At 41.4% G+C, this 21,644-nt stretch overlaps 1 protein-coding gene across 5 annotated transcripts in view; it reads left to right on the top strand.

Annotated features, from left to right (window-relative positions):
* Ndst3 (N-deacetylase and N-sulfotransferase 3) overlaps positions 1-21,644 on the top strand; it is a 165,936-nt gene that overhangs the window by 55,204 nt on the left and 89,088 nt on the right. For all 5 annotated transcript variants that reach the window (XM_017590786.3, XM_006233268.4, NM_001191716.1 and 2 more), the window contains one exon: positions 5,894-6,048. In XM_017590786.3, the coding sequence (XP_017446275.1) occupies positions 5,894-6,048 (155 nt within the window). The remainder of the gene's footprint in view (positions 1-5,893; positions 6,049-21,644) is intronic.

The following is a 21,644-nucleotide window of genomic DNA, read 5'->3' as shown; positions in this document are numbered from 1 at the left end:
CCTGCTGATTTCTCAGTTAAATGCACTGCAAGTTCTTTTCTCTCAAAGTATTGGTTGTCTTTTCTCTCTCCATGTTTTTAAATAATGAGAATATTCAATTTTAATGTCAACTTTATCTTTTCTAATACCTTTTTGAGTCTTGTACAATATACAAAATCAGATGTGTTTTTGCACCTCATCATTAAAGTCACAGATAAACAAAAAGAGCATAATTTACTATTCCATCAACAGAGTTGAAGGAGTAGATTTTAGAATTATACAGGTGTGCTGAGTGTAACTTTATAATGCCCACGCATGCTCAAGTACTGGAAGACTAGACATTTAACAAGTCAGTCCTCTCCAAATTAATCTATAATTAATAAAGTCTCAGACACAATTCTAACAAGTTTCTTGGTGGATATTGATAACATCCCTCTAAAGCATATATGAAAATTCAAATAGAGACAATAGTTGCACCAACAAATATTATTAGTATTTACAAAGTCACTGCCAGAAAGATATGTGGTGGCAGAAACTTAAAGAGAGAAAGAAACACAGTCCATGGAAACACACTAATCTCATTCCTGATGGAAACAGGTTTTCCAATAATCCACACTGATCGCAAAACTTTACCATGGAAAGAAGGTGGTTTGACCCAGAGCTGAGAAACACACACACACACACACACACACACACACACACACACACACACACAAAGTAAGTTCCAGATGGATCACAGATGGACAGCTTTGTGATATCCAATGATTTCTTAAACCAGAAAAGATAAGGTGCTTCCTCTGAAAGGATCTCAGGGTACAGAAGCTCTGTTTCTGGTTGTAGCAATGTTAGGCCCACCATGCTGCTACATTTCACAGCAGAGAGTACAAAACGCCTAAAGAAACAGAATCTCCATGGTCACCTCCTGAGCTGTTGCACACTTTGCCATCTGCAAAGAAAGGAAAACTAAGACACAAGGAAGGAATCAGAAAAATACCCTGAATTCGCAATACTAGAAAAAGTTGTATGGCTAACACTGTCACTGCAGTAAATGCCTGTGGGAAAGCTTAATGAAAAAAGGATTTGATTTTTGTTTCCAAAAAGTTTCACCCATAGTCTGCTTTGCTCATCAGGTCTAGGCCTGTGGTGAGGCAGAACGTCATGGAGGCTGTGTGTGGTAGAGCAGCATTGACCTCATGGCAACAGAGAGACAGAGAGAGGGGTGGGAGAAAGCGTGTTCAAAGACGCTCATCTCCAGTGACCTACTTTCTTAACCATGCCCTTCAGACTTCTACCACCTCCCAAATGGCGCCACCAACTGAGAACCCTTTAATACATAAGCTGCTGGGGACATTCCATGTTCAAATCAAACAGAGGGTGATGGGAGAAAGTGCCATAGAATTAAAGTCAGGACAGTCCAAACTCAGGAAATACACAAGCCAAATGTCTTCTTCCTTCAACACTGAGATGCTAGAAACGATGTCATTTGTCCAACTCATTCCTTCTGAGCAATGAAAGGGGTGTGTGTGTGTGTGTGTGTGTGTGTGTGTGTGTGTGTGTGTGTGTTATTGTTTTTCTTTTTAAGGGAAGCATTCCTCATAGCTCATGATGAATATGTTCTCTCTAGAACAAGGGAAGACCTATGTAGGTGAAAAGTAGAGCTAAGATTGGTGAGATCTCATCATCTGTGTACAAGATGAAAGGTCCCACACAGTTATAACCAGCAGAGTCTAAGACCAGATGGATTATTTTTCTTGAGAACAACTATAAAATTTAATCTTCAGCCTTTCGAATTAGATGTTATAGAACTTAAGTAAAAGGCAGTGTCTTCCTTTGTAAATAGTTGATTCCTTTCTCTGTTGAAAACTGTCCTTTGTGCTCAGTCTTGAAGAAAAAGAAAAAACTGGTGCTGCTGAAATAGAAAAAAGAAAAACGTTTCAGGAGAAAGATTCTTTCCTTTCATTTTTAAATCTTATTTTACATGGTAAGGTATTCTGCCTGTGTATATGTCTGTGTGTTACATATATGTCTGACCCTTTGTGGAGGCCATAAGAGAATGTCAGATCTCCTGGAACTGGAGCTACAAGTGGTTGTAACATGGTGTGGGTGCTGGGGAAAGAACCTGAGTCCTCTGAAAGAACAGCCATTGCTCTTGACCACTGAGCCTTTTCTCCAGCCAAGGCTTCCCCTTTTTAAATTTAGTTTAATTTACACATTCTCTTGAATTTAAAGGGCCCAAAGTTAAGTAGCCAGTACAGTGTCCAGACTGTCTCCACCCTCACTTAACCACAGTGCAATTTTCTTACAGAGTTTTACAACTGACAGTCAGTCATTAGGGAGGTTATATGGCAAAAGAAAAGGTTCTGCTTCCATGGGTCAGTGACGCTACAACATATCAGGAAAACACTGAAAAGACCACCTACCCAGTCAGATTGCACCCAGGGCCCCTCCTGACCTTCGATTTAGCTCAGGGTATGCCTCTTGGACTCCATAAAGATCAGTCTCCTTATTTGAGAGAAGGGGATTTTCTGTGACCCTTACCTCACACGGGCGAACTGAGCAGCACAGTGTCATAAAGCTCTGAACAACCGCCTTCCCTTTGCAGGAGTCTCCGTTGCTGGGAGTTTACAATAGTAAGTGAAGAAGGGTGTACTTTAGAGCGGGGTTTCTAAGTAGACATACAGTAAACTGAGCTTTGCTTGACAGTGGCATGACTGGGCACGAGCTTCATTTGTCATAAGGTAAGGGATTTGACTTCTCCTTCCTGTCCTCCTCTGATTTCTCCAAAGGAGGCTGGAGTAATCCAAACATAAGCAACCACATTCATTTCATTTATTTTATCATAACGTTGAAAGTAATAAATAGATACTTCTGACTAATCTAATCCATTCTGATCGAAAATATACCCAAAGTGGGATTCAAGGAAGCCAGATAAATAGAGCTATTAAGAAAAAAAAGAAATAAAATTACGTTTCCTGTAAACTAAGATAAATCTCTCAGATGGCAGAAATCATTGCTCTAAATCCAGCAGGCTTGCGATGTATAAAAGTTGCTATTGCAGTTCTACTACAATTTCAGGAAAAGATAGCTAACTTGCTTGAACCATCTCTCAAAAAACCTCCGAGATCTGACACTCTTTCCTCATTAAGTATACTCTGAGAAAAAAACAGCTCAAAAATGAAGGGATAGTGGCAGACACGTGCAGGGAAAGACAGAAATGTGTGTGGCGAGGAAAGGGGGCCAAAGAGGCAGCCTGGGAAAGAGCTCACACTCTAGGGAGCCTGTTACTTATCACAGTCCCTGGGGAGGTAGATCTCAGAATGAGAGGACCACTGTAAGGCCTGACGAACCTTCTTCCCTCCATGCCCACTGTGGTAAATGAGGTGAGGAACTTCTGTAGACACCACTGTGTGCAACACTATTAACAAACCAACAGCCGATTTCGCCCATCTGAATATCCAAGCCATGTCAAATAATTTACATGCTCTTCCCCTGTCCTACTCTTTGTAAAATACCTGTTATTCTGTTTCATTCATTCCCTCTACACTACAAGCTGTATGAAGTCCCTATTAGTCTTCTAATTTTGAAGGTGACATTAAAATATTTTGATATTCATATCTCATGGTTAGTAATTTTTTTAAGTTTTGGAGCTAGAGAGACAGAGAGCTCAGCAGTTAAGAGTGTGTACTGCTCTTTCACAGAACCAGAGATCTGCTGCTGGGAACTATGTCAGGGTGATTACAACTAGCTCTAAGTGCAGCTCCAAGGGGATCTGACACTCTCTTCTGGCCTCTGCTGGCACTACAGCTATAAGCAGATATCCCCCCCACAAAAAAAATCCAGTGTCTCCAAGGATTATACAAGATTGCTTGAAGGGCTGAGGTGTTTGCATCAGCATGGCACATAAGCACAGAACTTAAACTATAAATAAATCATTTTTAAAAGTTTTGTCATAGTTTCTTATTATTCCCCAACAGATTTTCCTTTGCTAATTTTTGGTTTCAATGACTTATATACATGTGAAATACTATAAACGGTGTCTTCTAAATAGAACAGAGAAAGATGATTGATAAATAGATGATAATATAAATGATAGATGTGTAATAAGCACTACATATGTGATCGATGATACAGATTACAGAGAACTGATACAAAGATACATACATATAAATAATAGATAATAGATGATAGACTAAAAGGTAGATTGATTGATAGATGATAGATAGGTGATAGAGTAGATAGATGATAGATAGATAGATAGATAGATAGATAGATAGATAGATAGATAGATAGATGACACCTCAACTAGTTGGGGCTTGGGTTTTGTTTTTTTTTAAGGCTAAGCAGTTTTGCTCAGAGCTAGTTATTGTGCCCCTGCCCATCGCCATGGAGGAGCCATCAGAGATAGTCCACCCAGTTATGGACCCAGAAACTCCTCAGAGGAGGATGAAGAGGATGATTCAGAAGTCCCACAACCAGAAATGCTAGTGAAGGTCATGAAAAGGCTAACCCTGAACCCCAGTGCCAAGTGATCAGCGCATCATCACACCTGTCCTGACTGAGAGCAGAGCTGTGGAGACTAGAAGTAAACGAATCTTGAGGAAGTTCAGAGAGCCTTTCCCAGGAGTAGAGTCTGCACATTGTTGTCGGTGATGAGAGCTTCTATAGCAAGGATGAGAAGATGTGTTCGGATTTAGCAGAGACAACAAAGACTTGAAGGAAATGAGCATGAAGGGATGAGTGAGCCATCCAGGTGCCTCTGCACTTTCTGAGAACGCTAAAAGCAGGAAGAATTAGGACAGTCAGTTTAAATTGTACACTGTCCTTTCCTGTTAAGGATGCCACACAGCAGATGCAGAAGCTGTCTTTTGTTTGTTTGTTAAGATTTAAAATTTTTAACTTTTCTGGATCTGGGGAATCCTCTAACTTGTTAACCTCTAAATTATATAGGATATGTGATGTTTGAATGCATGTGAATACTTAAGTTGACCCAAAGAAGTGAAAATGAGTCAAAGTACTGTGTGAACTGTAGAAGCCTCGAGCCCAGGACTGCGACAATATAAATAGAATTTGGAGTAATTTGGTTCAGAAGGCAATTGGAATAGATTTTTGGATTTTTCTAGTTTGCAGAAATTTGTAATAAAGGCAATCTTATTATCTTGACTTGGTGATAAATACACAGAACAGATTAGAATGAGCCATTGGAGATGGGGCATTGACTTTACATGTGTGTGTGTGTGTGTGTGTGTGTGTGTGTGTGTGTGTGTGTGTGTGTGTGTGTGCATGCACACGCAGGATGTCCAGAGTTTGGCTCATCCTTATATTTCCACTCATGGGACCAAACTCAGATTATCAGGCCAGCGCCTGTTCCCAACCACTGAGTCATCCAGCTGACCTCTCGTTGTACATTTATGTGTTTGTGATGTGTACTACCAACCCTGCTTACTTCTGTTTGAGACAGGGTCTCCAAGAGACCTTTGGCACTATAGGCTTGTCAGCAAGATCTGGAAAATGCTTGTCTTGATTTTGTGTTTGTTCATGCTGGGTAATAAAAAAAACAGTTGGTTGATATAAAAAAGATAGATAGATGATAGATAAAAGATAGGTGATTGATAGATAGAAGATAGATAAAAGATTAATAAATGATTGATAGGTGATTGATATAGTAAATGGATGTTAATTGATAGATGATACATAGAACATAGATAATAGGTAATATACAGGTGATAAATAAAAGATAGATGGAAGAGAAAAGGTACATAGATAAATAGAGAGATAGAAGATAGGTGATTGACAGATCATATATACATTTATGTGTACATACATGCATACGTATATGTGTACATACATGCATACATGCATGCATATAATGAAGATGCAGTTGGTATTAACTGAATAATCATTTCTGCCCCTACAGGAACCGAAGAAGAAGATGCAGGGGATGACTGTCTGTTGGGGTCTGTGGATGAGTTCTGGTGGTTTCCTCACATGTGGAGTCACATGCAGCCCCATCTCTTCCATAATGAGTCGTCTTTAATAGAGCAGATGATTCTCAACAAAAAGTTCGCCTTAGTAAGTAACTTTCTCTGACTACTTCACTGACCTCGTGTACAATGAGGAGGGAAGTAGGGAGGTGTTTGAATTGGAAACTGCCTCACGGTTCTAGTGTGCTGGCTTTCCTTACGTGGCTTTTGCTCAGTAGATGTTAGAATCTTGATACTATGTCCTTTCCAAGTACGGCTCTCATATGAATATATCATTGTACTATGCCCTCCTCATTGGATTTAATTCTTTGATGAGTCTAATTTGAGTTCACAAAACATAAGGCGTGGTTTCATGACACTATGGCCAGCATTGACAAGAAGCTTATCCTTTCTAGGAACTTCCTACTACTCTACACTGAGAGACAAAGTGTATACACAAAACAAGTCCATGTAGGAATAAGATACTCTGTGAGCTGATGTCACACTCTAATATACAAGCTCTCAATTCCAAGAATTACTGTCGTTGAGGTGGGGAAGAATAAGTTATAGTGGAAATGGGATTTAATATACCCCAAAATTCATATAAAACTAAGGTATGAAGATGAATTGGAATGAGGTTGAGGTAACAAACCAAATGAGACCATAAAGTAGACACAAGTCAATGAAGATTCAGAAAACCAATGAAGAGATATCTCAAGCCTGTTAGGATAGAACGTTTGCTCACTGGAAGAAGGGTATGCTGGTTTATACTGAAGGCACTATGATTTGGGGGCAGGGAAACTTAGAGTAAACCTTCTAATAAGTACTGTATGAAAGGAAATGTGCCCTTAGTCAGAGAGGACCCAAATCCATTTACATGGATGGTATTCTACACCAGCTGCAGTGGCCAAGAAATTTTTGTCAACAATACTGTAGTTCTTTATTCAAACTTACACAGAAACAAGTTAAAATTGGCAAACTGTACTTCTTTCTCAAAGAACATTCAAAATCTAACTCTTTGCAGGGAACACCTGCTCATGTTTGTCTTCAACTTTTGTTGTTGTTTTGTTTTGTTTTTGTTGTTGATGATTTACTTATTCACTTTCATCCCTGCCCTGCCTCCCAGACACCCCTTCCCACAGTTCTTCCCCCCACCCCCCTTCCCTTCTTTTCTGAGAGAATGGAGGCCCCGATGGGTATTCCCCAACCCTGGCACATCAAGTCTCTGCTGATCTAGGCACTTTCTCTCCCTCTGAGGCGAGAGAGAAAGACAGCCAAGCTAGAATAATATATCCCACAGACAGGCAACAGCTTTTGCGATAGCCTCCACTCTAGTTGTTCAGGATCCACATGAAGGCGCCGAGCTGCACATCTGCTACATATGGGCAGGGAGACCCAGGTCCAGCCTGTATATGCTCTTTGGTTGGTGGTTCAGTCTCTGAGAGCCTCAAGGGTCCAGGTTAGTTGACTCTTGGTCTTCCTCTGAAGTTCCTATCCCCTTCTGCACCAATGTTTCCCCCTACTCTTTCCTAAGAGTCCCCAAGCTCCATCCACTGTTTGGCTGTGGGTGTCTGCATCCATCTCAGCCAGCTGCTGGGTAGAGCCTCTCAGAGGACCACCATGCTAGGCTTCTGTCTGCAAGCATAACAGCATATCATTACCAGTGTCAGAGATAGGTGCTTGATCTTGGGGTGGGTCTCTAGTTGGGCCTGTGATTGCTTAGCCATTCACTTAGACTCTGCTTTATTTCCCATCCCTGCATTTTTTGTAGACAGTGTAAATTTGAGGTTGAGAGTTTTGCAGATGGATTGGTGTCCCCATCACTCTACTGGAGTTCCTACCTAGCTACAGGTGGTGGCTGCTTCAGGGCCCATATCCCCCATTCCATGAGTAAAAGTTAAGGTCATGCCCACTGATTCTTGAGTACATCCCCTATCCCAGGTCTCCTGAGTATCTTCAAGATGAAGCCCACCTCCCTACCGTTGTCAGTTGCAGATTCCCATTCATTCTCATGGCCATCTGGCCATTTCTCCTGTCTCTCCCCACACCTGATCCCCATTTCCCTCCCCATCTCCGCTCCCACCCAGTTCCTTCCCTCCATCTGCCTCATACAACTATTTTATTCCCCCTTCTAAGTGAGATTCCAGCAGCCTCAATGGCCCCTTTCTTCTTATTTAGCTTCTTTGGGTCTGTGGAGCGTAACATGGGTATCCTGTACTTTGTGGCTAATATCCATCCATAAAACAGAGTCTCAGGAGTACCTTTCTTATATACTGGTAAATTGACAAGAAAGCAAAAAGGGGCATCTCAAAGCTGATGAAAACATTTTGAAATTTGCAAACTTTTATGAAATGAAGAGTTGCCCCAGAAACTGTAAACAGGTCAAATTGAACAAACACGGCCATACATATTAGAAGTGAAGTTCTCCATGCCCTGTCTAGAAGACTGAGCTTGCCAAACACAGTAGTGTTGGCCAGGAGAGATGGGTCGGACAAAAAGATGGCTTCAGGTGCTTCCTAAATCTCTGGCGAACAGCACAAGGGAACCTGGGACAAGGAGATGTGAAAGTGCAGTATAGCACTTATTACTATAATAAGGTATTAATTAGTGAGATGAATGAGGGTGGATGTTTGCTGTTACTCCTGTTTTAGTGACCCTTAAACAAGAATGTGTTCTTTGAAACTTGATCAACATATTTGGCTGAGCAATTCAGAGCACTGGCTGCTCTTCCAGAGGACCAATGTTCAATTTCCAGGCATCCATATGATGGCTCAAAACTGTCTAATTTCAACTCCAGGAGACCTAGGTCCATCTTCTGACCTCTGTGAGCATCATGAATGCATGTGATACACAGACATACATTCAGGCAAAACACCTGAACACATAAAATAAAACAGTAATAATCGAAGTGTTTAATGAAACTAGAACAATATGTATAGACAAGTGGTGCATGTTACTCAGGTCAATCATGGATGACCACACTGTGCTCCAGCTCTTAAATACTAGAGTGTAAACAGTAAAAACAGACCTGTAAAGGAATTTTGTGATTTTTTTATAATTTCATCCTAAATTGTAAAAATGATTCAAAACTGAAATTTTGTCATTTGGAATCTAACTCAAGTTTCAAGCAAAGATTTATGAATGTCATTACCCTATACATTGACAACCCAAATTATGGTTCTTTTTATTAAAAAAAAATTATTCTCTCATATATTACATCCCAACTGCAATTTCCCCTCCTTCCCTTCCCTGTAGCCTCCCCATGCCCCTTGACTCTCCTTTCCCCCACATTCACCACCACTCTCTTCCCCTCAGAGATGAGCAGACCTCTTCCAGGGACATCAACCAAACACACAGCATAACAAGCTACAATAAGATTATGCACATGTGATCACATCAAGGCTGGACAAGGCAACCCAGTAGGAGGGAAAGCGACCCACGAGTCAGGGATAGCTCCTGCTCCCAGTGTTAGGATTCCCACGAGAGCACCAAGCTACTCAGTCATTCATATGTGTGTGTGTGTGTGTGTGTGTGTGTGTGTGTGTGTGTGTGTGTGTGTGTGTGTGTGTATGCAGAGGACCTAGATCAGACCCCTACAGACTCAAATCTCTGAGTTTCCATGATTCCCAGTCAGTTGATTCTGTGAGCCACGTTCTCCTGATGTGTTCCTATGAGAGTAAGCCTAGCAAAGACTCCCAGTAACAGGGAACTCAAGACCTGAACCGGCCAACTTCCCTAACCAGGCAAGGCCTCAAGTGGAGGAATTAGAGCACCAATCCAACCATAAAACCTTCCGCCTACAGATTTTCCTGCCTGCAGAGTGTACTAGGACCAGAGGCTAGCAGAATCATCATCTAAGAGAACAGAGAGATGTCATCCAGCAACTGATGGGAGCAGATGCGGAGTCCCACAGCCAAACATTAGGCCTGAGGAAGAAGGGAAGGAAGGACGGGAGGAACCAGAGGGGCAAAGTTATGATTCTTAAGGCCATAGAGAATGATTGTGAAGGAATCCTAAGAAGAAAATGCAAAAGTAATCCTAAAAAAAAAACAATGAAACCAATTTATCTTCAGTGTTTGATAAAATATAGATAATGAATTTTTAAATTTGGGTCAAAGCAGGATACATGAGGGGAAAAAAAGACTGGACTTAGAAAGGTGAGACTCTCCACAAAACATCAAATAGAATAAATTGTGTATTACATATATAAATTGTGTGAAACAATAATTAGGAATTAACAATCCATGGAAACCAACTGTTTTAACATCTTCACATTTAATATAAAACTGTCATCTTCAGTTTTTTCCTAATTCCTGAAGTGTTCACCATTACAGATAGTGGGAATAAAATCCTTAAATTCTTGTTTTGTATTGATATGACTGTAGCTTAATATGGGACTTACACAATCTGTAAGTACACATTAGTTAATTCAACTTCCCATTAACGTATTAGGCCTCTAGAGTGGCACTGATGCTCAATCTAAAGATATGGGCTTTTATGCTAAGTCTGAAGATGGAAAGGAACATGAGTTACATTTTCTAACAGTGTGTATTGTTTCTTTAGTATTCCCAACCCTGAATTCTAAGCATACGTATTCTTCCTTTATAGGTGAGAATCCTAGGATACACACTGGGATTATAAGGCTCACTGCTAGACTAAGAGACAGAGATCAAAGTCCTCTAATACTGCGTAAATGTGACACCCGGGGTTCTTCACCCAACTCACTGATTCGATCAAGTCACAGCTGCTTAGTAATTTGTGGCTGTATCTGGCCATCTGGGCAACATAAGGAAGTTAGAGAACATGAGGGAGGACTCCCAGGGAAACTCACCCCTTGGCTTCTTCTGGTTCCTGATACAAGAAGAGCCTCTTACTGATTCGGGAGACAACCTGAGGCTAAGCAGCTTTCCATGTGGCTGAATACTATTTACTCCACAGAGAAGCTACTCGAAATCAGCCAAGCTCCCCGTAGGGAATCGGACCATCTCATCTACTCATTAGAGGCAATCAACACATGCTTGACCTGTGAGAGTGCTGCATTTCTAATGCCCTTCTCTTTCAGCTTGGAAGAGTTTAACATGAGCAAAAATGTCTCCAAGTAGGACAGATCTGGTGCCTTGGAAGCCAGGGGGTATTCAAGAATGGCAATGGGGAAAGGCAATGCTTAAATGAGTGACTGAGTTAACGTATATTTAAAATGCCCTTCCAACTAAGAGTCTGAGAACATGATCCAGCACCCCAGGGCCTACATTAACTGTCTGTAGTAAGACACCGCTGTTTCCATTTAATTAGTAAGTCTATCTGAACTGTTAGGTTTCTGCGTAGTTTGGACTCTTCTGACTCACAGAGGCACCCAGAATGTTCATTTTAGTAACTTGTTTTGGAAGATCAGACAGACTCTTTAAGCCAGCAGTTCTCAACCTGTGGGTGTCGATCACCTTGGAGTTGAGTGGCCCTTTTACAGGGGCTACCTATCAGATAGCTTGCATATCGGTATTTATATTACAATTTGTAATACTGGCAGAATTACAGTTGCAAAGGAGGAGCACAATAATTTTATAATAGGGGTCACCACAACATGAAGAACTGTATTCAAGGCTCACAGCATTAGGAAGGTTGAGAACCACCTTTAAGCAAACTCAGATTTGGTGGCTGAAGCGATAAAAGAAAATATGGATTTACAGATTGATGAGGGATAAAAATTAGTAACCAAATATAGACATTCAAATTTTAAAAAAAAATTAAAAAGAAATTCTATTTTGAAAATTTCAATCCTGAGTTCAGGATTATAATACTAGTGGCTGGTCTCTCTCGAATTTGAAATATCTCTTCTACAGCTTTAAAGAAACAGAATAAACTATCACTAGAAAACTAAAATAACATTATATTTGAACCTCAAAAAAATCATTACTAATGCACTGTCCCATTTCATAGATTGAGCCTAAACTTTAACAAGTAATTTAATAGTTTAATTTTAATAATAAAATAATTAGTAGAAACTTTTAGTAGTACTAAAACTACCCCCCTCTATCAGATATTACTAACATCTGCAAGAGGTGTTGTTATATAGGTTCGTTGATGGGTTTGTGTTGTTAAATTTAAGATAGGGTCTCATTGTGTGTCCCTGGATGGTCTAGACTGGGGACTTTGTGGAGCAGTTATTTTATAGACCAGGCTAGCTAGTCTTGAGCACACAGAGATTCACCTGCCTTTGACTCCCAAGTGCTAGGTTTAAAACCATGTGCTACCATGCCCAGCAGATGGTATTTAAATTGTTTTAGACATTAGTAATGCTCACAGCATTAGGAAGGTTGAGAACCACTGCTTTAAGCAAACTCTGAATTAATAATAGTATTAATATCAGTATTAATAACAGTTTTAGAAATAGTAACAGTGAAACAATACTACTGAGGACTGGAAGTCTTCCTGTAGCTTGCACTCCTGGTTACATTGTATCATTCTTTAAGAGAATAACTCTGTTCTATAGTCTTCTCCAGACCAGTGAAACACATTCATTCACCTTAGCTGGACTTTCTATTGTCATCACATATGTTTTTAAACTAGTGAGCACCAAACTTTTCCAATATGGAAATAATGATTATTATAGCAATATAGAATTTTAAATATATTTTAAAAACTTGCAGGCTTTAAGGAAGACATAATCATCTTTCAATTCATTTGCTTGCATCTAGAGAAGGGAGAAATCCTTTTTAAAAAAATTTTTAGTAAAGCTTTTTACCAAAAGACACATCATGTTTTCATCTTGTATTAATATTTAATGCAAAGTATAATTTTAGTAGTCTTGGTAAAAGTAGAGAATTCCAGTCAGGATGAGTCTAATCTGAGCTGATGGGCCGCACTCCGCAGTAAGCCATGCAGCACAGTGTAGGAAGGTCACTTGTCACCAATCAGAGCAAAATGACTGGAGCATGTAATTTACTTCATAAAATGAATGTGTGGAGAAAGGGGAGAGACAGAAAACTAACAGAGTGTCAGGCTCACGTTCAACCTCAGTGGCCTGGGATCCCGTGCCAGTCCCTACAATATGAAATATGACAAGAATATTCTTCTTGACTCACTATCACCTCATCCCCTCCCCCTAAACATCTCAAACTTTGCCACTACTCAGCTACTCGAGGGCTGCATCTTCCAGTGCTGACTCTATAGCTAACAACAGTTCTGAGTAGTCCCCAAAAATGCCATGTGCAAAGGTAAGTGTGTTGAAGACAATGAATACAATCCATCAATCTTAGAACTGAGATTCAACTGCAATCAGTATCTTCATGACAGAAGTCATAGGCGAGAGCAAGAACTTTTCTTACAATCTGAGTAACTGAATAACTAGAGTGGTCTTTACATGCTGGTGTCCCATAATTGACTGTTAAATTAGAATACAACTAGATACTTCTTCAAGATACTGAGTCTATTAATTGTGATCTCAAACTGTATGTTTTTAACAAGAAATAAGTGGCATTGAAATGACAGTTTGTTATTCAAACACCAAAAAGAAGAGGCATGCCACACTGCATAGTCATGTGGGGTAGCCCTGAGTATGGAGACGTGCTTTTGCTATGATTTCCTTGTGTGTAGCAAGGCAAGCAGTGGGCTCTGAGGTGCAGGTGCTACATTGGCTTCTTGGGCTTGGGCTTTGGCCCTGGGTGATTAGAACAGAATACTGTGCTGAGCGCCTAAGTCGTGACCACTGGAGATATGGATGTGGAAGTCCTGGAGGGGTGGGTCACACTGGAAGTGTGCAAGTCCAGGAGTGGTGGTTCACACTCGAAGTGTAAAAGCCCTGGAGTGGTGGTTCACACTGGAAGTGTGCAAGCCCAGGAATGGTGGTTTATACTCGAAGTGTAAAAGCCCTGGAGTGGTGGGTCACACTGGAAGTGTGCTCCTGGGCATGACCTCATTACCTCCAAGAACTGGCTACATAGTACTTGCACTCTCTTTTGAAAGCCAAGCACATTCCCAATCCATGACTACTAGCTACTATTTGCTGTTTCTTTATGGGTAGTAAAAGTATCTACACATTAAATCACAACCTAGTCTATCAATTGCTTTAAGATATATATTTTTAATCTGGAAAAGCTCAAATAATTTACTATATTATGCGTGATACTTCATGTAATCATCTCTTTATCAACTTTTATGTTTCTCTCATCATAAATATCCTGCAAAATGGTTCTCTTTGCTGAAGTAGAAACAGAAGATATACACACCTTTCCCCTCTAGCTTTAGCTACAGCATTTTAAATTCTCCTGCCCCTGATTGTGGGACAAGAAAAGTTGCTCTCTTGACTGATAGATGCCATGTTAAATTAGTAGTTTTAGGGAAGTATGCTTTCTGCTTTAACAAATTCCTTGGCATGTGTTTTTTAAAAGATTCGTTTATTTATGTATATGAGTACACTGTTGCTGTCTTCAGACACACCAGAAGAGGGCATCAGATCCCATTTACAGGTGGTTGGGAGCCACCTTGTAGTTGCTGAGAATTGAACTCAGGACCCCTGGAAGAGCAGTCAACGAAGAGAAATGGCTGAGCCATCTCTCCAGCCCCACTGGCATGATTTTTATACTTATTTATTTGGTGAGTTTTGTCTTCTCTCTGTTTTCTTTCTTTAAATTTATTTAATCTTTTTATTTTTTATACTCCAGATTTTATCCCCCTCCCAGTCCATCCTCTGACTATTCTCCATCCCCTGCATCCTCTCCACCCCCACCCAAAAGACCTCTAGACGCCCTGGGGCCTCCTGTTTCTTGAGTGTTAGGTGCATCTTCTCTGACTAAACCCAGACCCGGGAGTCCTCTGATATATATGTGTTGGGGGCCTCATATCAGCTGGTGTATGCTGCTTGGTTGGTGGTCCAGTGTCTGAGAGATCTCGGGGGTTCAGGTTAATTGAGACTGCTAGTCCTCCTACAAGGTTGTCCTCCTCCTCACCTTCTTTTAGCTTTTCCCTAATTCAACAGAGGGGTCAGCAGCTTCTGTTCATTGGTTGGGTTTAAATATATGTATCTTTCTTTAAGCTGCTTGTTGGGGCTTTTGGAGGGCAGTTATGATAGGTCCCTGTATGTGAGCACTCCACAGCCTCAGTAATAGCACCAGGCCATGGGGCTTCCCCTTGAACTGGATCCCACTTTGGGCCTGTCGCTAGACCTCCCTTCCTTTAGGCTCTTCTCCATTTTTGGCCCCACGGTTCTTTCAGACAGGAACAATTATGGGTCAGAATTTTGACTGTGGGATAGCAACTCCATCCCTCCCTTGATGCCCTGTCTTTCTGCTGGAGGTGGGCTCTACAACTCTGTTAACAGCAGAAGTCCACAGTGAGCAGCTACTATGTAGCTGGAGCATGTATCAAGTCACTAAACAGGTTTTATCCTCTTACTGATCTTGTTCCTCATCATAACCCCCATAACCTCTGTGGCCATCTCCACCCTCTGTGTGACAAAGCCATTTGGGGAGGGTTAAATTCTTCCCTCAGACACACGGCTAAGTCGTAGAGCAGACACTTGAAACTGAAGTATTCTGACTCTTCACCAACATTACCCAAATGTTTCCTTTTTTCTAATACAATCTTTGGGGGGAATCGGTTTGCTTTGAACACCTTAGCCTTTACCTTTGCCCCAGTGGTGGACTCCCAGCAACTTCTCACAACTATTTGCTCATCCAAACTACCTCAGCTTCTGCCTTCCTAAATTAAAAACTTTATCAACTTGTTTTCGGAATTATGTACTTCATGTGTTTTGAACTTAGAAGATGACATTGTCAGTTTTTTTACCTCCAGAGTTCTTGCGTTTCCATAGAGATGACGAAATCATAGAACATTAGTGTGGGAGTGTTGAAAACAGACAGGCAGGGAAGGACTGGGGGTGAACAGACAAATTGGATTAGTGTGGAAATAATTATGGAAGGAGAATTAAAAGCCAGACTAAGTCACTAGAAATGAGGCTATAAAAAGAGAGCCATGGGAACTGTTTGCCCTGTGGGAAGAATTGAACCTTTTATTGGATAGATGAGCAGGTGAATTGGAACAACAGGTCAAAACTCGAGTCAGGAACAAGCCACTAACGTTCCTATCTGTGTATACTAGTTTACAGTCTTGAAAACGTGAACTACTGATTTTTCCTTAAAGGTCCTATAGTTCACCTATGTAAGGAAACTCACCTCCCTCCGGTACAGTGGCACAAAGCTTCTTCTCATCTAAAAATAATTATTCACCTGTCATTAAGTGGCATTTATCTTATCAGATGATAACACCTTAATTTACTTTTATTTACTATTATTGCTTTGTTGTTCAGGGTTTTTTTTTTATTTGTTGAGAGCTTCATACATTTATTTTTTTTTTTGCTTCATACATTTATATGTATTTTAGTCATTTTACCACATTACTTCACTTATCTCCACCTTCACTGCAAGAACTTCCCCATTCTACTTTCATGTTCTATGTGTGGGAGTGTGTATGTGTGTGTGTGCATGTGTGTGTGCATGTGTGCGTGTGTGTGTGTGTGTGTGAGTGTGTGTGTGTGTGTGTGTGTGTGTGTGTGTGTGTGTGTGTGTGTTCCATTGAGTTTAGTTATTCTTGCCTGTGTCAATATGGGTGGCAAGTTGTTTTCTGGAACCTGTACAACTTACAAGTAGCTATGCCACTGAAGAAAATGGCCTCCCTCTCCCATCAATCATCAGTTGCCAACAGACCCTCGGGCAGGGTAGAACCTCATGAGCACTTCCCCATCCATGATGAAATGTTGGTGAGCACAACCATGTCTGGGTCTTGTGTGGATGACCACAGCTGCAGTGAGTTCATGAAATGCAATGTCTCTGTCATATATGTGACACCTCCTCATCTTCCAACTCTGATACTTCCCCAGCTCAGTATGTTCCCTGAGCCTTGTTGAAGCTGTGTCTCTCTAGGACTAAGCACTCCACCCTTGTTTATTCTCAGTAATTTGACCAGTTATGACTCTGTATAGTGCCACTCACAGCTGTAAGAAGCTTTGCTAAGGAAGGATGAGATCAGCCCTAATTTTGAGATATAAACAGAAAGGAATTTAACATGTCTTTATCAAAACAATGGTCATGGGACCTTCTCTAAAGGTCATGTCCTCTTGATCAGGTTCACAGCCATAGCATGGGCTCCTTTCCTAAATCCAACCATGAAGCAATCAGTTACCTCTATATAAATCATGATATTGCACCAGGGGGCACATCTTGCTCGGTAGATTGGTGTTTCATCTATCATTCAGGCATCTCAGCTGGGCAAGACTGGTGCCCTTCAGTTGATGAAGGGCTAATAAAAATGTCATACACACACACACACACACACACACACACACACACACACATGCACATGCACACATATGCATACATTCATATATATACACATATATATGTATATGTGTGTATATATCTGATGGAATTTTATTCAATTATAAGACATTTTAAATTTACAGAAAAATGAGCAGAACTGGAAGATAATTATACTGGGTGAGGTCACCCAGGCTCAGAAACACAAAACCACAAGTTCTCTTTCCTATGGGAATCCTCTGAGTTTACTTCTGCATTAGACTTGGAGCACCCAGAGAGGCTAGGACAATAGGAAGGGACTTTACAGAGGGAAATAAATAGAACCATCCAGTGAGAGGGAGTAGCGGACACTTGTAACGGGAAAGTAGGCAAGGGAGAGGCTAGAGGTGGAAAGATTAAAGTAGAAACGGGGTGATGCAGAGTAACGTGGTAAGAAGGGAGAGGTAACCAAAACCAAGAGTGGGGCAAAACATGGGACTGATTTGATTTCTTTAAGCTTTGGAGACCGTTTTGGTTACCTCTGTTAATTACTTTCTTTGTAAATTCCTCTTCAGATTACACCCCTCCAGTCTACAGGAAGCTTTCACACTCTGTAATGAGAATGTAGAAAATACAGCTCTCGCTGCCCCCCCCCCCACTTCCTCCAGCACAAACGCTGGCGTTCCTTGCCAGCATGCATGCCATTGACAAACTGGTTTTATAAAAGAAAGATAAATTTAGTGCATGTGCTGTTTGAGTAGTCCCTGTCTGCCCATGGTCCTGTGGACACGAGGCAAACTGAAAGTCTTTATGAATCTGTCTATCAATTCTCCCTGCTGTGCTGAGCAGGATGCGGAGCGGGACGAGTTCTGCTTCCATATTCATGCATGCGGCTCCTCTTTTCATTCTTCCGGCTTCCTAGACTGGATACCACGTGTCTTCTGAGATGTGGCTAGAAAATGGCCAAGATGGAAGGGACAACAGGAGGACAAATGTCATGTGACACTTCCTATGGAAACATCTATTCATCCCACACAGGACATTGATGACAGGGCCAAAGGAAAAGAAACCGTCCCACCTAAACGTGGCTTAGTGAAGCAGGAGTTTGCTGGGGTGACTTGCAATACCCTGAGTGACTCAGAAGCAGCTGCATCACTGAAAAGCCACCCCAGCAAAGTGACAGCTCAAAAACAATGCATCCCAGGAGCTGCCTGCTGAGATTACAGACAGTTCAGCCTGTGGATGAGTCTCCTCTCCCCGAAATTGTCACTGCTTATATCACTTCATGCAGGGGACTTATGAAGCCTGTAAATTTCATATCTTCCTGAGCCTTGTAAGCTTGAATTTGTTTGCTTCCTTAAGGATATTTCAGTTCAGAGGAAATGGCTATGCAATAATAAGTAGGAGCCGATTCTGCAGCTCACATCACCTTTAGTATTCTTTAAAAGTGTGTGCATGTGTGTGCATACATATATGTGTGCACGTATGTGCATGCATATATGCATGTGAGTGTGCAAGCATGTATGTGTGCATATGAGCATGTGCATATGTGTGCATGTGTGTGCATCCATGTGAGCATGCATGTGTGTGTGCATGTATGTGCTCGTGTGTATGTGTGTGTTGCATATGCACTTCTGTGAGTGCACATGTGGAGGCCTGAGGATGACATCAGGAATCTTCTTGATCCTGCCCCACTTTATTCATTGAAGTATGTTCTCTCAAGCCCAGACTTTTGTTAATGTTGACTGTTTTGGTCAGCTCAGCCCAGTGATCTCACCACAGCCCTCAGAGAATGGAAACTACAACAACTCAGAGCTCTCATTGGTTCTGGAACTATTGCAAACACTGGCTCTCATGCTTGAGAGGAAGTACTTTATCCATTGAGCCATCTTCCCAGCCATAGCCTTAATGTTTCATAGATGGCAGCCCCTATGCCTGTTTTTTCATGATTTGTTTGTTGGCTTTTTTGTTTTTGTTTCCACAATATCAATTTCTTCCCTTTCAACTGTTCTTCTCTAAGTGCCTCCAAATTTTATCCTCATTTTTGGATCATTGTAGCAACGTACCGAATTCCCCATTCTCCCATTCTTTTTATTTAATCTATGCCCAAACTGGGGAATATTGTTTCTTAAAAATGAATCATTCTGTAAATGTAACAAAAAAATGTACATTTCGGAGTCTTGATTTCTAAGGAAATGGAGAAAGAATAGCTGGGTTCCAACTGGGAATCATACAATACACAGATTACATGAATTCTCACAGGCATGTATTACAACCATCAAAGAATTTACATATGTTTACTAAGACCTCACAGCTCGTGGAAGCTGGCACAGGCTTTCCTCCTGATTTGTCAAACTTAAAAGCCCATGTAACCACCACAGTTTATCTAGATGCAAGCCCCAGTGCCCTCGACACCAGTGACCACGGTATCAATAGTTAAGACAAATTGAGCACATCACTGTGCCCTTTTACAGTGCTTCTCTCCTGCATGGGTGTTCACGTGACATGTAATTTCTGGTGTCTGAGGAGTACTGCCTACATCACTGCCTTGGTAGCTGCCATAAATCCCAGGGGGTGTGTAATGGCCGTGACAGATCATCAGTGTCATCACTGGCTTCTTGGAGGAATATCGAATCTCAATTAAAATTAGTGTTTTGCAGACTTAAACATCTCTAGCTAGCCAACCAACCATGTATGTTTTCTGAAAGATCCAATGTACTTGACAACAGTCTGGGGTTCTGCAACTGTCATTAAATTATCTACAGATTTAGTATGTATTTAAAAGTCTCCAATGTCCCAATCATCGCCTAAAACAAAAACCAGAGAGAACTACTGTAAACCAAACTCTACATGCACATACATTGTGTCTGCAGCCAAATTTCTTGCTACCTAAAGTCGCCTTTTTTGTATTTCTGAAACCCCCTTTCTTGTATTTCACTTGAGCAAATCTCAACGATTTAAAACAAAACCCCACCTGGCACGTGCCGAGCACAGGCGCTCACACGGTTCTGCGTGCTCTCAAGAAAGCCCAGCTTTTAGTGGCATGTTGTCTTAGAAGCTGCTCAACACAGATGTGACACTTGCAGCATTTGGAAGGAGCTCTGAGAGAGGGGAAAGCATGCTCTGGTAAATGAAAATATACTTACAATAAATTGATAGGTTATTAGGGAGGACAAATAGATAGTCACAGGTCCCTAATAACTTTCAGAGATTGCGTGCGAGTGGCTGAGGCTGAATCAGATAGACACACATCGTGGCACCTTTTTAGTACTTGTACTCAGATTTTAGCTTAACTTGTTTCTGGCGCTTGCTTGAGCATTGGTGTGGTTGAATACCATTCAAGCTTATCCAATTCCAAAGCTGCTGGATTGTAGGAGGGACCTGAAGGGAAACGTATACTGCTAAGAGCTCATTGCTGTAACCCTATCATGTGCATAGTATAATGGGGCTGATCCTCGCCTCACTTAGAAGCATGATGTCAGTTATCTTTACCAAAGGACATTTACTATTGATAGCTTCAGTCATCAACTTGAATCTTTATTAAATAATACTGATTGCGATAGTGTCCTTTAAACATGTATGCACTTATATAGGAATTCTGAAGTTTGAGAGTGTAGGAGTAACAATGGAGGGTTTCTTTTAACTAATATTGTTATTCAAAATTTTTAAATTAAAATATCCCCCCTGTCTTCCCTGCCCCCAACCCCTCTCATATGCCATACACGCGCCATAAATATGGACACATCCTCTTTTCCAGCAGCCCCTTCCTCTCCTGCCTTGTCTCTGCCTGGAGTTGTGGGAAAGATGAAGCCGCTGCGGTTTGGTGGTGCAGTGCCTGAGTGAACTGGATAATTGCAAGAAGCACTTGCAGCCACTTACTGATGGCATCTCTTTACACCGCCGCCACCGCCGGTTGTAGCTAGTGGGTGGCCTTTCCAAATGCCAACGTTCTTGAGCCTTCTCTAAAACAGGATTCACGCTTTTGTCCTGCTGTTTGTTTGGGACCACGGGGCCTGGGGTCACTTTCTCCCCTTGTCCCTCTTTCCTTGGGCACCTTGCTTGGCTGGAAGAGATGAAATGGTCATTTTTCACTGCCTCTAACAGTGGTCGGAGAAGAGCCTGCAGTGTGGTACATGTAAACCGTCTCCCTCCTGCACTAGTCTGCTTAGCACACAGAGACAGAGCCCAGGACTCAGGGCAGGCTGTCTCACCCAGCCCAGCGACCTGTCTCCTCCTGAGACCCTGAGAATCTTACTCTTGTACTTGTGTCTTTGGATACTAAGAGAATAAACGGCTTTTCTTATCGTTGAGTTAATTAATGAATGGTTTATCTCAGAAATGTTACTTCAGAAGGGTAGGGTCACACGTCCATCCTATCTCGCAAGATCTATTATTAGCCACATTAACATCTTTTTCCAAG

The sequence above is a fragment of the Rattus norvegicus genome, chromosome 2, assembly GCF_036323735.1.
Source record: "Rattus norvegicus strain BN/NHsdMcwi chromosome 2, GRCr8, whole genome shotgun sequence".
Taxonomy (NCBI): Eukaryota; Metazoa; Chordata; class Mammalia; order Rodentia; family Muridae; genus Rattus; species Rattus norvegicus.
This window is presented reverse-complemented; position numbering and strand designations above follow the sequence as displayed.